General features: G+C 43.5%; 1 protein-coding gene across 10 annotated transcripts in view; it reads right to left on the bottom strand.

Annotated features, from left to right (window-relative positions):
* The window catches only part of SCHIP1 (schwannomin interacting protein 1), a 652,642-nt gene that overhangs the window by 8,932 nt on the left and 620,487 nt on the right, over positions 1–23,223 (bottom strand). For all 10 annotated transcript variants that reach the window (XM_020988859.2, XM_020988861.2, XM_020988860.2 and 7 more), the window contains 4 exons: positions 11,451–11,568; positions 9,996–10,193; positions 7,788–7,911; positions 597–690 (listed from right to left, as the gene is read on the bottom strand). In XM_020988859.2, coding sequence (XP_020844518.1) covers positions 597–690; positions 7,788–7,911; positions 9,996–10,193; positions 11,451–11,568 — 534 coding nt within the window. The remainder of the gene's footprint in view (positions 1–596; positions 691–7,787; positions 7,912–9,995; positions 10,194–11,450; positions 11,569–23,223) is intronic.

The raw sequence follows: 23,223 nt of genomic DNA, 5'->3' as shown, positions 1-23,223 counted from the left end.
GGGATGCTTTTTACGAGGCCTTAAAAAAAATCTGTCTTTTCCGTAGAGAAATAGCCAATATTGTCACACACACACACACACACACACACACACACACACACACACACAAACTGTGTCCTGAGCATGGTGGTATTGTGGCCAGAGCATTGGACTGGAGTTAGGAAGACCTGGGTTCAAATTTGGGCTCAGACACTTACTAGCTGTGTGATCTTGGGCAAATCCCTTCACCCTGTTTGCCTCAGTTTCCTCATCTGCAAAATGGGAATGATAACAGCACCTACCTTTCTGGGTTGTTTTGAGGATCAGTGTGATAAATCTGTAACGTGCGTAGCATAACACCTGGCATATACTCAGTGCTATACAAATGTTAGCTGTTATTATCATTACAGAAGGAATTCTGAGATGCCCTAATCCAATCCAGTCCACACAAGTGCCTACGATGTGCCAGATGCCATGTTGGGCACCGGGGGTACGAAGACAAGCAGTGAAATGGTTCCTGCCCTCAAGGAACTCACTTTCTCCCGGGAGTGGTGGCAGTGATACAGTAAGTCCATAGCACAAAGGCTAGAAATCACATTATTGCCCGCCACACTCACCTAGTCAAATCTTCTATGTCAACCAGCATGGCGTCTTGCTCTGTGTGTAGTTCATCTCGGATGAGAAGCAGCTGCACCAGCTCTTCGTTCAAGCCTGGGACCGAAGCAAAGACAGACCAGCATCAAGACGTGAAAGGGTGTGTGAGCCTGGAGCCCGACGCCTCCTTTCATTTCAGAACCGCGTGGGGGAGAAGAGAACGGCCGCTATTTATCACAGCCAGGGGTCCCTGAAGGCTCTACTGCTCTCTACCCCCAAGCCACTGACTTTTGCTTTTAGCATGAAGATTTCAAGGTAGCTGTAGTGATATGGCTGGCCAGGCTTCCAGGGTATTTCCAGGACGATAGCACTTTAGGACAGTTTTATTGATGTATCTTGTTTTGACACAATAATCCCTTTCTAATACCCCACTCCCTTAAAACAAACAGGCAAACCAATGAATAACAGTTAGGCAAATATCTGACATAGCAATCGGGAATGGTAGAGCATGTAATATTCCAAACTTATAGCTGACCAGTTCTGAAAACAAGAGTCAGCAAACATTTGAAAATAAAATTTTGTTGAATTTTAAAATGTAAAATCATTCTTAGCTTGTAGGATGTACGAAAATGGGCAGCAGGAGGTATAAAAACAGGCAGGGAGCTACATTTGGCCCTCAAGTCAGCTTGCTGACCTCTTCCTTAAAAGAAAGAAAGCAAGAATGCTTTTACACTGGTCGTATGAACCAACATTGACCATTGCAACGGACTTGACTTCAGTTAGTTTTTAGTATGTTTCTTCATTTACATTATTTTAGTTAATTCGACTGCATAAACAAGGCCAGGAATGCTGCCCATCCTCACCTCTGCCTCGTGGAAACTCAGTTTCCAAGGTGCAGCTCAGAGGCTTTCTCCTCCAAGAAGCCTTTCCAGATTTCCTCAGTTGCTAAGTGATTCTTTCGTGGAGAAATCACTTTTATTTATTTATATTCATTTAATTTATCTGTGTTGGTCCTCTGCAGGAACGACGGACAAAGAGCTTACGTGTGTAAATACAGAATTTCAGCTCAGCAGAGTGTACTCAATAGAACACAAATTCCTTCAGGTCTTTTGTCTCCCCAGTCAGGCTCATTGTACGGTACCAACTAAACATTTAGTAAATGCTACTGCGACTGAATGGAATTATTCCTGATATAGTCACCTATTCAGAGGAGATGCAAGTATGCCATGAATGTCAACAATGTGCATGTTCTGTCTGCTCCGTACATAGTAGGCATTTAATAAATACCGTTTTGGGCTGTGTTGTCTGGTGTTGTCTGGTATGATCTGGTCTGGTCTAGTCTGATCTGATGTGCTCTGGACTGGTCTGGCATTTAATTTTTATAATACATGTGGCCAGTTCCCCCAACCAGGAAATTGTGTTCCAAATAACAATGTTGAAAGAAAGAGAGTCAGGAGATTAAAAAAAAGTACAGCGCTACCAAAGTGGGAAAAGAAATTTCTATTAAGAAAATAGCTTGTTAAGGGGGAAGAAAAAAGGTAAGAATTTGTTTCAAAAAGAGCTGAGACCACATTAAAGTTTTCAAACCACCTGGTGTTCAGAGCACCATTGCTGCTCTTTGGCTTCATTCACTCTTGGGGGGTCTTACTGACTCTTGTTCACAGCATCTGCTAAGAGACCAGCCTGTAAGAGGAAAGATGTTGGGTCTTCTCTGAAGCCATATGGCCTTGGTCCTTGGAATCTATGTTTATTCTTCTTGGTTCTAGGTGAAGGGAGTGAAGACACCAACATCTTGTGAGTTCAAAGGGTCCAAGATGGTGCTTCAGAATCCTAGAATTCCAAGGTCTAGGTTCGAGACCCAGTGAAGCAATGATGCTCTGAGAAGCAAAGAGTGACCTTCAGGGCTCCAGTCCAGTGGAAGCTCAGAAAGGGACTCGTCCAGCAAAGATTTTGGCTTTGGTGGGACCAATGCTATGAAGGAACTGAGGTAAATTATGAGCTTCCCACGAGAGACCAAAGTGGAATAGAGTAGAGTATGACTGATATGTTCAGGAGACATATTTGTATGTTTGTTCTCGCTATGTCTTTGAGGTAAATATCCCTCTTGTTATAGCTATCTGTATTAAGTGGTTAAATGGAACTGGGTGTTAGTTTTTGGGCCCCTAACAATGAAGGGAACACTGCTGGTGGAAGTTTGTGGTAATCATGGTGGAAAAAGAGACCCCCCTCAAATCCCTCAGTGTACCTTAGAATCCTGAGGGGGCAGTTGGGGCATCCTGGCTCTGAGAGAGGAATTCTCTCAGCCATTCACTACATGAAGAGGCCTGGGCTGGGATAAAAAATTGAGCCTTTCTTATTTACAGGGACCCCTCAAGAGATTATTTACCCAGGACTTTCAATTTTAGAGACTCTAATTTGCGGGATCTTGGAACTCTGATCTCTATGTTGATAAATGGCTATACTTGTACAGTTGATTTTTCCAGTGCGTGTACCTTCTCGAGTCACTTTGGTTTGAGATGATTCTGCACACCTTCACACTTGTTGAATGTGTAAGTCTTGCTACTTGCTATGCTCCTGAATCCTGTACAAGTATGGACACTGAGTCTAATATGAGAAATAGGAAGGTTGCATCACTACAATGTTCCTCTGGTTGGGAGAGAGAAAAGAAGAATGCCACTTTCGTGATGAGAGTCTGAGGCCTGATGGTCTTCTATTAAGACCCACTGCTCCTAACCCTTAAAGTCACCCTGGGGAAAGATGCATGTAGTCAGCCTCCCAGCAAGAATGATGTTACAAAGAAATAAGAAATATCAGATTAGTGCTACCATCTGAAACTGGAGATACAGCAGGAAGAACTTAATTAGCCTCTTGGGAGAAGGTAGGCCCGAAAGAAAAACAACAGCAAGGCCCTGGAATAAAAGCCACATCTGTGGGAATAATTCCAGCCCTTATGGAGTAAGAGTCACATGTGCTCACTTGGCCAGCGCTACCGGAAGGGCCGGGTAAGTGGCATGTTTTTCTCTTTCCACAACAAGAATTCTCCCAGGGAGCCGTAGGGTTTCGCCTCAATAGAACTAGGCTTGTAGGTTTAACCTCCACCTGAGGACCTCCATGTGGCAGGGGGCCCAAAGAACATACGGACCCCCAGAGTCTCAGCTTTAAATATGCACCCCCATCTAAAAAGCAGTATGTATGCCTGCCTCTTCGAATCCCAGGCTTTCTTAACTTGAAGACTCAGATCAAATACTGCTTTCTTCAGGAGGCCTTTCTAGGTCTCCCCAGCTGCCTTCTCCTCTAAGGTTGCTGTCCGTCTACCCTGCACACATCTTGTTTATTTACATGTTGTCTCTCCCATTGAGACGTAAGCTCCTTGAGGGCAGGGACTGTTTTTGGTTTTGTTTGTGTCCTTATAGTTTGGCACAGGCAGATGGGCCTGGCTAAAGCATCAAGGTCCCCTGAAGGAAAGAACAGGGGCACCGTGTGCCAAGGGAGGAAAATGACGTCCCCTGGACCATCTGTATTTGTGGTCTCCCTATATTAGAGAGCCTCCTGAGGGCAGGGACTGTCTTACTTTACTACCTGTATCTCCCACATTTAGAAGAGTGTTTTGCACATCACTTTTTCATTCATTCATTTATTCATTCCTTCATTCCTTCATGCATTGTGTCTAGTACAAAGCAAGAACATAATAAATACTTACAGACTGGCTACTTGCTTCTAAAATTATAAATAGCACCAATGTTAATTCAAGATCCAATGTGACTTGAACATCCCGACAGCAGGAGCTATGCCCAAGAAGAAGGGGCTGCCACTGCGGGTAATGGGTTCCCCTTCTTTGGAGGCCTTCAAGAAAAGACGGGACGGCCACTTGCTGGGTATGCTGTAGCTGGGATTCTTGGCGAGGCGTGGGTTGGACTAGACTGGTCTCTGAGACCCCTTCCGACATGGAGAGTCTACGAACTAGAACCTCATGCGGATCTTTCAAAAACGACCAGACACCAACTCTGTGATCTCACGAACGGCGAAGAACAGAACAGGAAAATGGTGGAATGGACTTGAAAGCTCTTCTGTGACTGGCATTGGTTGTCACTTATTCTCTGTGAAGGGAAACTGTGAACTATATATTTTTTTAATTTAAGAAAAGAAAATCATTCCCAGATAGAGAATTGGCAGCTTTATTTACATACATTTTATTGAACCTGATTCTTTTTCCTCTGAGCTCCAAATAGTTTATCGATGTAAATAGATAGGAAGCAGGTTTCATCACCACTCCTCTGACGCTGGGCTTGCCAAGAGCATTCTTCTCATATTGCCTTGATGAGAGTTTGCAAGTATTTGAACACTTTTCTTTATAATACTGCAGACTTTGTATGAATGCTCCTCCTGGTTTTCTCACTTAACTCTCCTTGAGTTTATACAAGTCCTCCCAGGGTTCTCTGAACTGTACATTTTGAGGGAAGGGGGAAAGGCAAGGCAGTCGAGGTTAAGTGACTTGTCCAAGGTCACACAGCTAGTAAGTGTCAAGGGTCTGAGGTTGGATTTGAACTCAGATCCTCCTGACCCCAGGGCTGATGCTCTATCCACTGTGCCACCTAACTGCCCCTTGTACCTTTTGTTAAGGCACAAGAACATTCCATTCCATTCATATGCTAGAACTTGGTTGGCCATCCCCCAACTGATGGACCCTCATTTTCCTGTTCTTTGCTACATCAAAAAATGCTGTGAGTATTTTTGTACTGATGGGGATTTTCCTTCTTTCTTTGAACTCTTTGGGATATCAGTCTAGCAGAAGTATTGCTGGGTCAAACAATGTGTACAAGTTAGTGACTTTTTGGACCTAATTCCAAATTGTTCACAGAATAGTTGTACTAAAACATGGCTTTCTCTTGGTCTCTTGTTTGGTCAAGAGCTCTTACCCATAATTTTATCTCCTAATCGATTTGTATTTAGGTCAGGTATCTTTTGAGGCTGGTTGTGGGATATAGTGTGAAATGTTGATGTGAACCAAATTTCTGCCACATTGTTTTGCAGTTTTACCCCCAGTTTTTATTGAATAATGAGTTCTTCCATCAGTATTTGGGAACTCTGTTTTTCCTCACTCTGTGCTGTCATGCTCATGCACTTCTGAAGCGTGTTTCTGATCTGTCCCACTGATCTACTTTGCTATTTTTAACTAGCACTAAATAGCTTAGCTGATAATTGCTTTTTGGGACTGCTAAATCCTCTTCTTTCCCATTTTCCCCATTTTCCTCATGAGATTTTTGGCCATTGGCTCCTCTAGATTAATTTTGTTATTATTTTTTTCTAGTTCTACAAAGTAACCCTTCAGCAGTTTGGTTGGCATAGCACCGAAAAAATAAATTTAGGTAATGTTTACATTTGATCGTACCGGCATGGCTCAAGTATGAATAATGAGTATTTCTCCAATTATTTAAATTATTTATTGTCATTCCATTGTTGTTGCTGTTCAGTCATTTTCAGTTGTGCCTGACTCTTCGTGACTTGATTTGGGATTTTCTTGGCAAAGATACTGGAGTGGTTTGCCCTTTCCTTCTCCAGTTCATTTGACAGATGAGGAAACTGAGGAACATGGGGTTACGTGACAAAGGGTCACACAGCTAGTAAGTGTGTGAGGCCAGATTTGATCTCAGGAAAGATAAATCTTCCTGACATCAGGCCTGGTATTCTATCCACTGTGCCATCTATTTCCCTGGCCCAGATTCTCATCATTCACTGGGTTCTTATACCTCTGCCCCGCTTTTAGACCTCTGGTTATTATCTGTCTGCCAAAACTGAAGTTTGTTGTAGTTGTGGCTATGGTCCTTCCAACTTTATCTTTCCTCTTAAATTTCTTATTACCTGTCCTTAACTTGTTTCCCTCTTTAATTAAACGTTGTAATACACTAAACTCTGTATGTGTGTGTGCATGTGCGTGTGTGCATGTGTGTGTGTGTGTAAAACTCTTTTGTTTGGTCTAGATAAGAATGAAGTGAATGTTATTTCTGCACCTTACTCCTTCTCACATTATGTATATTCTTCTTACACACCCCAATTATAAGAAATAGTAAGTACTGCATCTCTCTTCCTCATTTCTTCCCTACAATCATACATACTTCCCTTTTATTTCCTTGGTTAAGGTCATCAAAACAGAAAAAAACCAACTACCAGTCCCTCCAGTTTTTCCTATTTGATTTCCACTGTGACCTTTGAAGCCATCAGGATTCTAATGTACTATTTATGTCTTGACTTCCCATTATATCATCAGTGTTGTGGAATTATCCTCTTCCGGGTTTATGTCTCGATCCATAATGCTTCTCCATAGCGGTCAGTGAGGTTCTTTGGGTTTCTTCGTATTTTGAGCCTCAGCTCCTGATTCAGGACTTTTTGCTAGGGCCTCCACCTTCTCCTACACTCTTGAATGAAGTGCTCGGGTCCCGTTTGGCTCTGAGCCTATTTTCCTGGGCGCTTGCCTCTGGCTGCCACTTTTGTTGTGTCTGCCCTCTGAGTACTGTCCAGGCACCAGATCCCCGGTCAGAGGTGGGTGGCTGGTTATCCCTGGTCAGGGTCCTACTAGAGTTTACTCCCCTCCCTGGGGCTTCCCTCACTGAGATGATGCCAGGATCTTCTTTCCCTCCTGCAGGGGCTTCTCTAGTCAGACCTCTGCCGTAGGCCCGTGATCAGTTCATCTGATTTTGTGCTGCCTTCTCTGATAGGTCCCATCTTTCAGCAACTGCAGCTTCTCATTCTGTTTTTGTCTCGGTCAGGATGAACGAGCTTTCTGATGTTTCTCTTTGGTTTTCTTGGGCATTGCTCGGTCTGGTGCCCTTTGTAGATCCCTTAAGTCAAAATGGCCTAGACCTGGGTTCCTCTGAGATTTTTACACTCTTATCTCAGCCAGAAGTCCCTGTCCCCTTCATACGAACAGATGAACACCTAAGTGGGTACTCATATACTTGTCAAATTACTATGATAAAGATATCTAGGTTATCCTCAGCTCCATCTTAAAACATTCAATGTTTCCTCACATAGCTAATTCAAGGCATAACTATTTATTTACATGTCAAGTCCTTCTAGCAGACTATCAGTTCAAGGAAGATCAAGACTGTGGTTTATCTAAACATCTCTCTGCCAGCACCTAGTACACTATATTGCATATAGCAGGTGCTTAATAAAGGTTGAATTCAGTTGGACAACATGACGTGTCTTATACTTACTCTCTATTTGGGAGTGGAGATCATTGACTATCACTTGTAGCTGCCCAATGGTCATGTCTCTCAGGTCAGTAGGTTTTAAACTTCTTTTCATCAAACATTCACTTATATGAGGCATATGTGGCAGCTAAAGATCAGGAAGGGAAGGGGAAAGAGACTTAAATAGGACTGCTTGATCAATCAGCTGCCCCAAGAAATCCACTCATCACCACCACCACCACCACCACCACCACCACCACCACCACCATCACCATCACCACCACACCACCACCACCACCACCACCACCACCACCACCACCACCACCATCACCACCACCACCACCATCACCACCATTAACATCATTACCAACACCACCATTACCACCACCACCACCACCATCACTACCATCACCACCACCACCACCACCACCACCACCATCACCATTACCACCACCACCACCATCACTACCATTAACATCATTACCAACACCACCACCACCACCACCACCACCATCACCACCACCACCATCACCATTACCACCACCACCACCATCACCATTACCACCACCACCACCATCACTACCATTAACATCATTACCAACACCACCACCACCACCACCACCCACCACCACCACCACCACCATCACCATTACCACCACCACCACCACCACCACCACCACCACCATCATCACTACCATTAACATCATTACCAACACCACCACCACCACCACCACCACCACCCACCACCACCACCACCACCACTACCATTAACATCATTACCAACACCACCACCACCATAATCATCATCCTGATTCACAATACATGATATTCTAAGGTTTATAAAGCACTTTCTTTTCAACAATCCTATGAAACGACTGATCAAGATTAAAATCCCTATTTTATAGAAGAAGGAACTTGAGAGTTTGTCATACAACTGGGAACTTAGTGAGAAGGTATTCAAATCCAGACTTCCTACTTCAAGGTCAGGACACTGTCCATTATTCCATAAAAAAGGAAGACTATGTATTGCTATTCTGTTACTATTAATTTAGGAAGTATACTTTTAAAGTATCTCAATTTATGTCTCTAGTAACAGTGCCCTGGATCAGTGGGTGTGCAGGTGCTTTTTGTCCAAACTACTTTAGAATAGTTCTTATGTCAAAAACTTTCTGACTGGCTTTTTAGTAACATTATTAAACTGGGAGTTTTCTGAAGGGATAGATCTAGGAATCTGTACTACCTTAGGGTACTATGAACCAAATGAGCAGTAAAGAGCTCTCTGATGCATCATACAACTAGGGTTGGAAATATGAAATATACAAATAAGGAAATTGATATGACCACACACTTTTTGTGGATTTATTTTGTATCCTGCTACTTTACTGAATCTATTGATTATCTCAATTAGCTTCTTTGCTAAGTCTCTGGGGTTTCTCTAAATAAAACATTATGGCATCAGCAAAAGAGATACTTTTGTCTTTTCTTTTCCTGTGTTTATGCCTTTAATTCCCCCCCCATCTGATTGCTATTACTAGCATTTCTAGACCTACGTGAATAACAATGGGGAAAATCCTTGCTTTACTCATGCATTTGTAGAGGTTTCTAGTATTTCCCCCACTGCAAAGAATGATAACTTATGACTAAACCATTTTTAAGAGATTGAATTTTAAAAATTCATTGGGGTTCAAGAGTTTCTGAACATATGGCTAATATGACCTAGGGAAACCAATTAAGACATACATATTAAGTAAAATTCAGCAAGAAATACAAATTTCAAAAATTCAGCAATTCATACAAGAAAAAATGAAAGTTTGGTAGAGCAGAAAGGACACTGGCTTGGGAGGAGGAGAGCGGTTGAAAATGAAATTTTATTACTGACTCACTATGGGGACTTGAACTAATATATTAATCTCTCTTGGCTTCAAGTTTCTATCTGTAAAATGGGCTAGAGAAGAGATTGGATGATTATTTCCAAGGTCCCTTCTAGTTCTAAATGTCCTTTTTCTAATGTCAATTTCCCTTTTGAGAAGTCTTTTGCTTATATAGCTACCATATAGCAACAGACAGAGTCCTGGGAACAAAAAGAATCTCAATGACCTGTTTCTCAATGACATTGGGTACTTTTCTAAAAAATGCCATTGAGAAATCCAGGATTGTGCAACTCTGAGTAGGGAAGGACTGAGATGACAACGGCCGCTCTACAGCTTTCTAAACGTCTGTGTGGACACTTACGAGATCGGCCACTGGAGATTTTTTCCTGTTTTGTTTCTCCACTTCTACTTGCATCTTGGCCATTGGTTTGGCCATAGCGAGCGCCATCTTGGCTTCTGCCTGCAGCTTCCTTTGTCTGGTGAGGAAATCCATATCATCCAGGGACTCCGACTCCTCTTCAGTTGTGTCTCTGTCAGAGTAGGAAGAGCTCTGCTTGCTCTGTGGGGTGACAAGAACAGCCACAATTGGGAACTTCTTTTCTTTTTCCACCTTCCAGGAAATGGATGCCCATTAGAGAGCGGCAGAATCACTCTTCTATTTTACAACAACTTTGTATGTCAGAATGCTTTGGGTTTGAATCAATGTTCGCTTTTCCACTTGTGTATCTCACTACATGATTTTGGTGTCCTTGGTGCTGAAGCTAACCCCCCAAATGCCTTTTTAGTCAATGCCAGGAGCAGAGGGAAATGAAGCTTTCTGATTTCAGTCTGAGCAGGATGAGAGGGGAATGATGCAATGAATTATAAGAGAGATTTGAATTTGTAAGATTAAAGCTTCCCTTGACCCAGCCTCTTTTTTTTTTTGTGAGTAGCCAGACAAAACAAAAAGAGTCAAAGGGCATTCTGAAATTTAATCCAAAGTTTATGCAATCCGGGGCACAACAGGGAGGATCACACTTGGTGAAGCAAAAGAAACTGTGACACTCAATGAGCAGAAATGAACCACCTCTCTCAGCATCTGATCATCAATAGAGAAAATCACCTTTGAATAGCATCTTCCCAGGCCTCCAGTGCTCCCTTCTCACTTACTCCTTTTGGAGTCTTCATTTTCCTTTAAGATTCAGCCCAGGGACTACTTTTTACATGAAGCCTTTCCCAGCCTTGCCGGTTCTTATTGCTCTCCCATAAAATTACTTTAATTGACCTTCTATGCATTTTGTATTTGTGCATCTTTGTGCCAAGTATCAGATCATAAAGTTAGAGCTGTAACAGACTTTATAGACATCTAGTCAACCTCTTCCTTTTATTAAGGAGGAAGCTAAGTGACTTGCTCAGGGTCACACAGTAAATGTCAAAGGGAGGATTTGAACCCAGGTCTTCCTGGTTCCAACTCCAACACTCTATCTACTAACCTGATGGTCTTTTTGGTGGTAACCAATAATGGCTGGAGTTTGTACTTACAAGCTCACCTGGGAAGAGAATGATGCCTCATATATTTCCTGCATTAGAATATTCAGCTTGTATTTATTTCAAAGTCACTGCATAACTTTAAAACCTTGCTTGCACTTTTAATGTACCATAATTTCCTCCTTCACTAATTATAATTTTCTAAGAGCTTAAGAAGTATGAGAAATTTCACCTGCCTTTCCAGTACCAACTCTTGTCTCCTAATGGACTGGGTAGCTTGGTGAGCTCAGTGACAGGACACATGGGGAGTTAAGTATCTCCATGGGTATCCATACCATGGCTGTCTTACCATAGGTGACAAAGGGGTGTCCAGACTTGTTTCTGTCTTACTGTCATCTGCATCACTGTCTTTGTCACTGCCGCTGTCATTCACAAAACAAATTTGCAAGTTCATCCCACTTTGTAGCCTAGACCAAAAAAGAAAAAAAAAAGAACAGTGAACTGTAACTTTGTGGTTTTCTTTTTCAGCTGCAATCAGATTATTTCCTTGAGAAAAGCGTTTTCAGGAAACGATTTCCAACAGATGCAGTGGCTTGAGAGCCTAGGGAGGGAGGAAGGGAGGGGGAGGGAGGGAGGGAGGGAGAGGAGAGAGGAGAGAGAGGGAAAGAGAGAGAGAGAGAGAGAGAGAGAGAGAGAGAGAGAGAGAGAGAGAGAGAGAGAGAGAGAGAGAGAGAATGAATGAGAATGAGAATACCAGCTTTGGAATCAGGAAGATGTAGGTTTAATTGCTGACATGCAGTAGATGTTCGACCCTGGACAAGTCACTTAGCTAACTGTTTAATGTGCCAGGCAGCTCTCTAAGGTGGTTCCAGATGACTTGTTAATGGATATTCAAAAGAAATCATAGGTCTGGCAACCTCTTTTGCTCCTCGCCCTTATCTTTCCCAAAGCAGTAACGTTATTATTGTTTAGAGTGTCTTAAACTGCATCCAGAGTCAGGAGGCACCTGGGGTTAAATTCCATGTAATTACTCACTTATTTGTGTGATCCAGGGCAAGTCACGACCCTTACTTTTGTCCTCTGCGTTAGCAAAGTGAAAAAGAGCTTTGGAATCAGGAAGCTTTAGTAGCCTCAAAATGCATTAAAGGATTTTGGGACACTCTACATACATAGTATATGCTTCACAAACCTCAAAGTCCTGGCCAAAGTCAGCCATTGATGTTGTTTTATTTTCTAAGTTCTGGTAATCCATTTCAGAGGCATCTCTGTGACATGAATGGGAAAAGCCTCATCCTCTACCCTCATGCCTGGAGTTGGAGCCGATGGGCTATTTTCTAACTGATTTTCACCCCCGGCCATATTCAGATCTACTGGAGTCTTTGGAAGGACAAAGATGGCTACTGGCTTGGGTGCTGCCTTGGTTCAGACTCGACAGTCCTGCAGTAGGTTAGATACAACTAAATACCCCAGAACAAATGCTACCTCACCTGGAGGAGAAAGCCTTCAGGAGGAGAACACAGACAATTGTTTTTTCTTTCTTTCTTTTTTTTTTTTTTTGGCTAGGCAATGGGGTTAAGTGACTTGCCCAGGATCACACAGCTAGTAAGTATTATGTGACTGAGGCCAGATTTGAACTCAGGTCCTCCTGAATCCAGGGCTGCTGCTGTATCCACTGTGCCACCTAGCTGTCCCAGACAATTGTTTTTCAAGTAATTTATAACAGGAATGTCTTAGGGAAAATATTTGCCAACCACCACCATTGAGAGTTTATGTTCTTTTTGAAAAAAAAAAAGAGCAAGCATCCACAAGTATAGAGGACCCACAGATCCAGGCCGATGCGGTCTGAAATAGCAATTGTGAACCTAGGATTTACGGACCCCTTAGGGTTCTATGGATAGATCTCAGGAGTTCAGGATGTCCGTGAACTTGGATGGAAAAAAATGGCATCTCTCTGTTTTCACTGACTTCTAACTGGAATTATTTAAACATGTTCTTTTGAGAAGAAGTCTATAGGTTTTATCTGACTGCCAAAGGGCTTCAACCCGTAAGAACAAGAATTCTTGCCCTATGAAGATTCAGTGCTGAGATATTTGGTGTTGAACGCTTGGCCCAGAGAGCCTGGAAGACCAGAAGAGCCCTTAGGAGCCACATGGACTCCAGGCAGCTGGTTCTCCACAAATCTCTAGGTGACTCAGTCTCTATGGAATGTCCTGCCTTTGGAAGTTTAGTCTCCAAAGGTAACTTAAATTACAGCTGTAGCATAGTACTGTCCATATGTGCACGTAAGCCCCTACCAGGATCTTATTCTGGGACTTCTATGTAGTATTCTTTAAGAATGCTGTATTTGGAAGTAGAAGGCCCGGGTTCAAATCCTGATGCTGTCACTTACTACCTGTATGACCTTGGGCAAGGCACAAACTCTTGGGGCCTCAGTTTTTCCATCAAGGTCTTGGACTAGATGTCTTACAGTCAATACTATTTGATAATTAGTTGAAAAGAGCATTTCCCACAGTACTACCATTAGCCCCAGTCTATATGTGATCTTCAAGAAGGGAGAGGAATTAGATCCATGATTTTATTGGTATCTGGAATTTCTGGGTGAAGGGATTCCTACCAATTCAGGGAGCCAACTTTCTGCAACTTTTGTCTTAGAAAATTGCCCATAATCCTGAAAGGTTAAGTGATTTTTTCCCAATGTCATACCATATGAGTCCAAGGTGGGATTTGAACTCGGGTCTTCTTGGCTTCAAAGCCAGTTCTTAAACCTAACTACACAGCCGCTGTCTCATGAACTCTCCCCCAGATTTCCAAGAAGTGTTCATTGAACTAATCTGAGCCAGGTCACAGGGTCTGGACTCCCATTAGCACTCCTGTCTCTTCTCTATGGCTAGTAGCAACCTCCCCCATGCATATGAAACTTTATTCCCAAATAGGCTAAATGCTAACATGCCAATTCTCCCAGAGACCACTTAAGATACTTCCTCTGATTCAAAGCAATCAGGAACAAATAAACATAAAGTGATCCGAGTTGCCAGACGACAAGGCAGCAATGGTAGTCTGGTGCCACCTATGGTTGAAATCTGTGATTAATGATAGTTTTGGGTGCTTTCTACTGCACAACACATCTGGGCTCCCCCGAGCACACGGTGCTCTCCTCTGCCCTTGGGCAGAGGCTTGTGCTAAGGAATAATAGCTGTTCAGCAACCAGTAAGTGTGTATTCAGTGCTTACTGCGTTCCAAGCACTGTCAAGTCGATGGCGGCTAGGAGAGGGGGAAGGCTTTCCTGGCACCTTTAAGAACGTTGGTCTACACATGCCACGTCTTCTGCTGGGGACACACTTTCCTTGCGTGAGACTAGTTTGATGCATCTATTTATTCATCTCTGTGTGTGTGTGTGTGTGTGTGTGTATGCTTATATATATATAGAGAGAGAGACAGAGACAAAGAGAGAGAGACAGAAAGGAGAGATAGTTAAACAGAGACAGAGAAAGGAGAGAGACAGAGACAGACAGAAACAGAGACAGACAGAAAGACACAGAGAGACATACATACAGACAGAGAGAGCACATAGAGACTGTTCCATACCTAATAGAAATAAGATCTGAGACCCAGATCTGGAAGAGACTTCAAAGACAATCAAATCCAACTCTTTTTCATTTGTAAAATGAGGAAACGGAGATCCCAGGAAGATCAAGGGCCTTGACTGAGGTTACAAGGGCAGTATATATCAGAGGAGTGATTTGAACCCAGAGCTTTTGACACTAGACACAGTGCTCTTCCCACATCACCACAGCTAAGCTTATTTAAGGCCTCTAGGTTTTTGCCTTGAATCATTGTTAATTCTGATAATAAGTTCTCCAGTCCTGTTCCAAGAGATTACTCTCAGGGGATGATGATTTCAAATTGAAGACCAAACCAGAAGCGTTTATCCAATCTAATGCTTCTAAGAGTCCAAAGGGAAGTGGGCAGGATTTAGCAGTCAGAGGGAGTGAAATAAGAAAGACCACTTGGGTAAAAATGCAAGAAATCGCCTTAGTACAGCTTTATCGCAGTGGGAAGCTACGTAGACCTTTTTGTAGGGTGAGCGCCATAATTCTTTACAGAACTAATCACCAAGAATGTGACTCTAGAAAAGGAAATTATGTGACATGACAGTGAATGGTTCTGAAGGGACTGTAGTAAAAAATACCTTACAATGGGCTCAGGTTTCAGGAGGGATTCTTTGCTTTTCGCTGAGCTCTGAGCATGGATTAAGATGAAGGGACACATTCCCAGCTAGGCTCTCAGAGCAGCTACTTGACATCTGCAGATAGGTTGGTCCTCTTGCCGGAGCTGTCCTGAGCAGGGTGATGGATTAGCTAATCTCTTGGGATCCTTTCCTCACCTAGGAAGGGTCCTGACCCAGAACGCTTCCTGAGAGGCAGGGGCTACAGCAGTGGGATGCTGCATGCTCTGCTAAATGCTTTGTTGTTTACTTTTGTGTAAATGTTTTTCTTCATTAAATGGAAGGATTTGTAGGCAGGGATCAAGTTAAAAAACCTCAAAGCATAAATAAAACATTAAAAAGATGAATGTAGTAATATGTCCAAGTTGTTTGGAATTGAAAGTCGTGCTAGGAAAAATAAAGAAATACCTTCAGCTTCATTCATGCAGCAAGGATTTATTGAAGACCTACTACGTGCCAAGAGCTGGTGCTGCTTGCCATCAATTTGAAAGACTGAAAACAAATGGAGTTTTGATCTCACAGAATTGACATTTTACTGAGGAGGGAGAATGGCATGCACATAGGAAAGAAAATATGAATCTATATGGGAAATAAACAAAATAATCTGGTGAGAGGAGAGCAGTAACCACTGGGGGAAGCTAGCTAGCACTCTGAGAATTTAGGATTTAGGTGTGGGCACAGAGACCCTCCCCTGATGCAGACCCCACCTGCTCTAGACTTTGGCAGATGGTTTCATGAGCTGCTGCAGGTGAAAATAATGCATCTTCTGCTGAGAATCTCTCAGAGCTTCCCCACTGGTCCTCAGGTGATGGGCACCCAGCCCATTGCCAGGTTCACATTCAGAGCCTTTCCAGTTTGGTGGGACCTGTCAGGGCTTATGTTCCACTGGCACACCTTCAAGAGCCCAAGGTCACCTCTGCTACCATGAGGCATCAGAAACAGGCTTTAAATAGAGGATCCACTTAATCGGGGGAGAGTTTCAAGGGATCTAAACCTGTAGTGAATATTTAACAACCAGATCTCCAAAGGAACAATGGTCTTTTAAATGTAATCTGCATTATTAACATTTTGTCCATCATTTTATTAAGCCTAGAAAATCAACACAATAATAAATCAAGCCCTGATTTGTAATGTTTGCCAACTTTTGAGATTTAAATGCTCACATTGAAAATTTAACAATCAGCTCTGGTTCTGGCACCCCCTTTGAATCTAATTTAGGTTACTCAATTACCATTTGCTCTATGGAGCATCTAAATGTGGTGTATGCTATGTTTAAAGTAGAACTTGCTGGCTGGGGACGCTTCCTAAAGGTCGACTTTCTGATTACCTAAGAAACCACCTGTCACCTATGCACCATCCAGCAATTAACAAGAAAACATGATGTCACTCCCAATGAAGTCCAGGGGTCTGAAAACAGGAGATATTCTCCATGGAGAAGGCTCAGTGAGCATGAAATGAGAAATGATCATTGTGCCTTTTGGAGAATTCCAAGGATCTAGAAGTAACTTTCTGTATTCTAATGATAGAGTCCTAGTCATCAAAAGGGGTGGAGAAGAATGAAAAGAGATTTAGAATGAAAGGAGGACAGGGAGGGAAAGAAAGAGAGAGAAGAAGGGTTGGGAGAGGGAAGGGAAAGAGAGAGAGAAGGTATGGAGGAGAGAGATGGAGAGATGAGATAGAGACAAGAGAAACACAGAGAGAGAGAGAGAGAGAAAGAGAGAGAGAGAGAGAGAGAGAGAGAGAGAGAGAGAGAGAGAGAGAGAGAGAGAGAGGACAGAGATATAGGCAACAGATTTCTGAGTTACTCTTCACTGCTGATGGATTTCCAATGCAGCATTTAGAACAGGGCGCTCAGTCAGTTTCCAACCCTCTGGGAATCACTGGCTGCTCTTCCTCTATAAGGGCCATCATTTCCAGAGATGTCACGAGTGGACTGAGGGGATGGCCAAAGTTTAAAAAAAAGGAAGGGCCTTCTTAACTACTAAGAAAATAATGATGGGATAAATTGAAGAATGGTAAATCCCCTTTCATGGAAAAATACCCTCCCTCTAGCCTGCTCTCCTCCACCCCCAAGAGAAGTAAGGGTAAGATCCTAGATGGAGAGCTGGAAGAGTTTCGGGCTCGTTTTGTCCATCTAAAGGACGAGGACCCTGAGGCCTTGGGGGGTCACAGATTTGTAGATTTAGAGCCAGAAGGGACCTTGGGCTTATCTATTCCACATTTGGCAGAGAAGGAATCTGAGGTTCAGAGAGGTGAGTGGAAGCGATAGGTTACCCAGGTATTAACAGAATGAGGATTAGAACCCGGGTGCTCTGATTTCAAATCCAGTACTCATTCATTTCCCCCAGGAAACACTATCCTGTGTTTTCCTAGTAGAGACAGCCTTGGAACAACTTTCCAGCTTACCACAAGCAAATATAACTCAGGCATTTACACACAGCCTTCTATTTTGCTGATTTTCTCTCTAAAGACATCCCTGAACAGCAGGGTCACCCTCAAGCTGCTAAGCTGTAGGCATGGACATTTGAAAGCAAGATCAATATCAAGAAAACAAACATGGTGCCTCTTGGTATTTGCTTTTCTTTCAGAGCATTCTTGGAGGTTTTTTTTTTTTGCGAGGCAATTGAGGTTAAATGACTTGCCCAGGGTCACACAGCTAGTATCAAGTGTCTGAGGCTGGATTTGAACTCAGGTCCTCCTAACTGTAGGGCTGGTATTCTATACACTATGCCACCTAGCTGCCCCTTCTTTCAGAGCATTCTTTGTTTTTGTTTTTTTTTTTTTTAAATTTGGTTAGGTAATGAGGTTAAGTGACTTGTCCAGGGTCACACAGCTAGTAAGTGTCAAGTGTCTGAGGTCGGATTTGAACACAGGTCCTCCTGACTCCAAGACTGGAACTCTATGCACCGTGCCACCTAGCTGCCTCCCAGAGCATTCTTTATGGAGGTAGAATGGATTAGTGGATTAGAGTCAGTTCCTTGGAGTCAGGAAGACCTGAGTTCAAATCCAGCCTCAGACACTTGATACTAGCTGTGTGACCCTGGGCAAGTCCTTTGGCTCCTCTGAACCTCAGTTTTGTCAATTGTTACCTTTGCTTGTGGTGACCTTTAAGACCATGGTGCTGGGGAGAGAGCATAGGATTTGGAGACCAGGTTTAGGACTCCAATCCTGGTTCTGCTTCTTACTTGTATGACCTCAGGCGGTCATTTCACCTCAGTTTTCTCCTTGTAAAATGAGGGGGGTTGGATGAGACAGCCTCCTCGCTCCAATTAGATGAAGTCACAATCTGGTTCAGCAGCTTTATTTTATAGAAGAGTCAAAAAAAAAAAAAAGGCCTAAGAGTCAAATGACTGCCCCAAAGTCACACAGGTAGTAAGCAGTACAATGAAAATTCAGATCTTGACCCTCTTGGACTGGGAATCCATTGGGCTTTCCACTCTTTGATTTTGCCAGTGTGAATACTTCTTTCTTGGGCCGAGATCAGAGCCCTAACACTACTTAGAAGACTGTTTCATGAATCATAACGGCCAATATAGAATTCACCAAGCAATGACCAGCCTTGCTTGCTAAGGCTAGCCTGGTCCTCAGACAGCAGGTAGAAATACAGCACCCGACTGGCCTTCCTGTACTCAAAGTTCGGTAAGACCTTGGGTCTTGCTTTCGAGAATCCAGGCTCACCTCTCTGACAAAAGGAGGCATCAGAGCCATACTTCAGTAGAGGCTTGAGAATAGCAAATCATGATGAAGGCAGGTTGCAATTATTTTCTTCTTGGAAAGCAGTTGTGCAGCGCTCATTGTAAAACTATTGCAGGTGTAAGTTTCCGTGGGTTTAGCTTTCATAAGTGCATTTTGCATTATCTGCCTGTGAGAGCATGACTCCAAAGCCACATGCCCAACTGTGTTATTCTTGACTCAATATTCCCAACTCTTTCCGGGACAGGCCATTAAAATACATTATTTTCCATTTGTTTTAATGGATCTTTGATGCATTATTCATAAGCAGTATATATAATGAATAATCACCCATATTTTTATGCCACATCTTTTTTTCTATTTCATGAGAATTTCAGAGGGGATGGAGCATAAAATATAAATTACCACTATCCAAGGGCAGCTGTAAACACGCAATTTTTTCTTAAAACTTGTCGCTTAGAGAGAATATGGGAAATATTCAGGTTTGTGCAAGATGGGCTCGTCATTATGTCTGTCCTAAAATACCTGCGTGTGAATTCCATACACACACAAGCCGATCCATATGCTTGGAGAGAGAGATGCGGCTTTGAATTTTGAAATGAGACACAGTCAGTAAAATGTATTTGGGGAAAAAAAGGATAATAAAATGTGATGGAAGATTAATAATAGACTAGGTTACTCTGTATGTATAGGTATTAGATAGGAGGGGGAACAGGAAACGAGTATTTATTAAATGCCTACCATGATGGAAGAGGAAATAGCCTTTTGTGAAGTTCCTACCACGTGCCAGGCACTGTGTTAAGTGCTTTACAAATATCTCATTTGGTCCTCACAACCATCCCGGAGGTAGGTACTGTTAGTATCCCCATTTTACTCATGGGGAAACTGAGGCAGACAGAGGTTAGGTGACCTGCTCAGGGTCATACAGCTAGTGTCCAAACTCAGGTCTTCCTGACTCCAGTCCTGACTCTAGCCTCTATGTCACTTAGCTGCCTCTAACCCCACTGTGATAACGCGTTACAAATATTCTCATTTGATTAGATAGATGCGATAGAGAGATTAGATGTGTGGATTAGACTTGACTTGTGATTTAATTGATACTGGAGTCCCCTAGAAATGCAGGTTGGCACCTTCTCCACAACTCACGGTCTTAGGGAATCTCCAAGAAGCACTCGGAGGGTCCAGTGAAGGAAATGACTTACCCAGGGTCACACATTGAGAATGCAGCAAAGACCTGAACTCAGGTCTTCTGAATGGGAAGCTCGCTCTCTACAGCGCCACAGAGCCTCTCTAGTGAGCCTTAATTATCCCGAAACAAGTGAGGCCTGGTGCCAGAGTCTTGATGCTGACTTGAATTGCTAGATGGTCATTATGGGCGCGTGGGTGTATGTGAAATTGCTGGCTATGTGCTTATAGACTCTGGCTCTGGTCAGTCCTTCCAGACTGGATGACACACAGCTTTCCTCCTCACAGGCCCTATCCTTCGTCCTACTGGAGATGCCTCGGGTAAGAGGCTCCGTTTCCCACCTCAGGATCTTTGCACAGGCTATCTCCCCTTCCCCATGACTGGAATGCTCTCCCTCCTCAGTGCCACCTCTCAGAACCGAGTGCCTCCTTGAAGGCCCAGTGCCAGCGCCCCCTCCTCTCACAAGCCTCCCTTCCCCTCCCTCACCCTGTTTACAGTGGGCCTGCTGAACCCTTCAAATCACTTCGCGCTTCCTGATCATCTATTTTCTATTTACTTATCTGTGTCCACGGTATTTCCCCCCGGAGAACAGCTCTGTGAGTGAGCAGCGTTTCAATTTTGGTTTTGCCCGCTGCTTGGCACAAAGCAGGTGCTTATGAAAATGTCTGTTGCATTGAAACGTGCTTTTACATTTATGACTGGGGCTGAATAAGCAGATGCCTTGTTTAGGAAAATCGAACAGCTCTGATCATGGTGGGAGGGAGGAAGGAAAGCAAAGGAGGAGGTTGTCTCTGACTCTTTATGATCCAATTTGGGGTTTTCTTGGCAGAGATACTGGAGGGTTTGCCTGTCTTTCTTCAGCTCATTTTACAGATAAGGAAACTGAGGCAAACAGGGTGAAGTGACTTGCCCAGGGTCACATAGCCAGTAAGTGTCTGAGGCTGGATTTGAACTCAGGAAGATGAGTCTTCCTGATTCCAAGCCTCAGTGCTCTATCTACTGCACCACCTAGCTGTCCTGTCTGCTAGCTCCTCTGTTTAATTTCACATTGTCTGCCCCTTTAGAATATAAGGTCCTCAAGGGCAGGGACTGTTTTTTTTTTTTGCCGGGCACATGGTAGGTGCTTATAGATGTTTTTAGTGATGGAACAATCCTGGAGAAAATTGTGAAGATGGTACTAAATCTGCAAGCCCAACCGTATTCTGGTAGTGGCGTGGCAAAGTGGGTCACTTACTGCAGATAAACCTTTCTGCAAAAGGTAAAGGGCCTACAAGATGAGAATGATCCATGCACAACCTGTGAAGGAAATGTTTGTGTTTCCTTGTCCCTTTAGGAAATTCCTCCAGTATGGGAGGAGTTGTAGTTTGTTAGGGGCTGGCTGAAGACTCAGCCACATCCCTGGTAGCCTTTAAAAAGCAAACCACATTCTGTAATGCCCGTCAGGATAGGGGCTGGCAGAGTTTGATACAGCTTGACAAAGATTCCTTCTTCTCTCATGTCGGCATCCAGAGGAGCAGAGACCTTTGTGGAGCGAGTCAGGAGGGGCTGAGGCAGCTGTGACAGCCCAGGGTTCAGCTGCCCAGGCAGTAGGTTGAGGAAGCCAGCAGGCTAGCTCTTAGGTCCTGAGTGCAGGTGGGTGAAGGGGGAGCGAGGATGCCATGAGAAAACAAAGAACAATGGAGCCCTGCTTCTTGGGATGTGTGTCCTTGGCTCTGGATACTCTCTAAGTGGGCGCCTCTCTACTAGCGTCCACGTGGGCCCATCTGTCTCGGGTCCCCTTTTCTTCTCTGGCTTTTCTCCTTTAGGGATTTCGTGAATTGGCTCCAAAAACCACATCTCTGCAGAAGACTCCCATACTTCTATCTCTTCCCTGGATCATTAGTTCCTCATTTTCAGTTGCCTTGCAGGTATCTGTGGCTGGGTATACCATCAGCACCTCAAGCTCAATCTATGCAAAGCTCCATTCATCATATGCCCCCACAGGCCTCTTCCCCAACTTCTGTTGAGGATGCCACCATTTTCCCAGTCAACTGGGCTTGAAACGTCTTTGCCTTTCCTGTTTTTCTTGCCCCCCAGGTCCAATTCAATCCCATCCCAAGTCCTGTAGATTGAATTTCTAATTCTCTTCACATCCATCTTCTCCCTCCCCTTCTCACAATGCCTGGCACACATCAGTCACTTAATAAATGTATGCTGATTGTTTGGGCATTCATTATATTCTACAGGAACTCTGAGAATAGCCTCTTAATTGGGATTTTCCACGCTAGGTGCTTTTTCCTCCACCGTCCCTCAATGCCTGAAGAACATTTCCGTCTTCCACTCCCTTCTCTCCTTGCATCTCTGCCCGATGACACATCTCCCTTCTCTCATAGTCTAATCCTCCAGGAACTATTCCCAGGTAGCTTGGAGGTGCAGTGGCTAGAGCACCGGACCAGGAGTCAGGAAGCCCTGATTTCAAACGTGACTTCAAACATTTACTAGCTGTGTGATCTTTGGCAAGCCACTTGACCTCAGTTTGCCTCAGTTTCCTCATCTGTAAAATGGGGATGATAATAACAGCACCTACATTCCCAGCGTTGTTGTGTAGATACAACAAGGTAATATTTGTAAAGGGCTTCGCAAACCTTAAAGTGCTATAAAAACAAGCTATTTTTATTATTATGCTAATGATTACTCTAGAATTCAGTCAAACAGCCTTCTTGTTGTTTCTTACACACTGCACTCCGTCCTGCATCTAGGGGCCTTTGCATGAGCTGGCCTTAATTTCAAATGAGAGTCAGATTTGGACTCTCCATCCACTTTTCTTTCCACCATACCACCCAGAGGCAGTTTCCAAGTCCTGATCATGGTGAGGATACTTTGGGGCCTGGATCAGGGAGATGATGTCCCTCCCCAACCCTCTGTCCCATGGTTCACATTTGAAAACTGACCCCCTCCTTAATCTCCTTGAACAAATGCCCAGAAGAAAAGAAATGAAGGTCACAAAGGCAGTAGAATGAAACATCCCTTTCTCTCTAG

The sequence above is a fragment of the Phascolarctos cinereus genome, unplaced genomic scaffold (assembly GCF_003287225.1).
Source record: "Phascolarctos cinereus isolate Bilbo 61053 unplaced genomic scaffold, phaCin_HiC Scaffold_7;HRSCAF=346, whole genome shotgun sequence".
In the NCBI taxonomy this organism is placed as follows: Eukaryota; Metazoa; Chordata; class Mammalia; order Diprotodontia; family Phascolarctidae; genus Phascolarctos; species Phascolarctos cinereus.
This window is presented reverse-complemented; position numbering and strand designations above follow the sequence as displayed.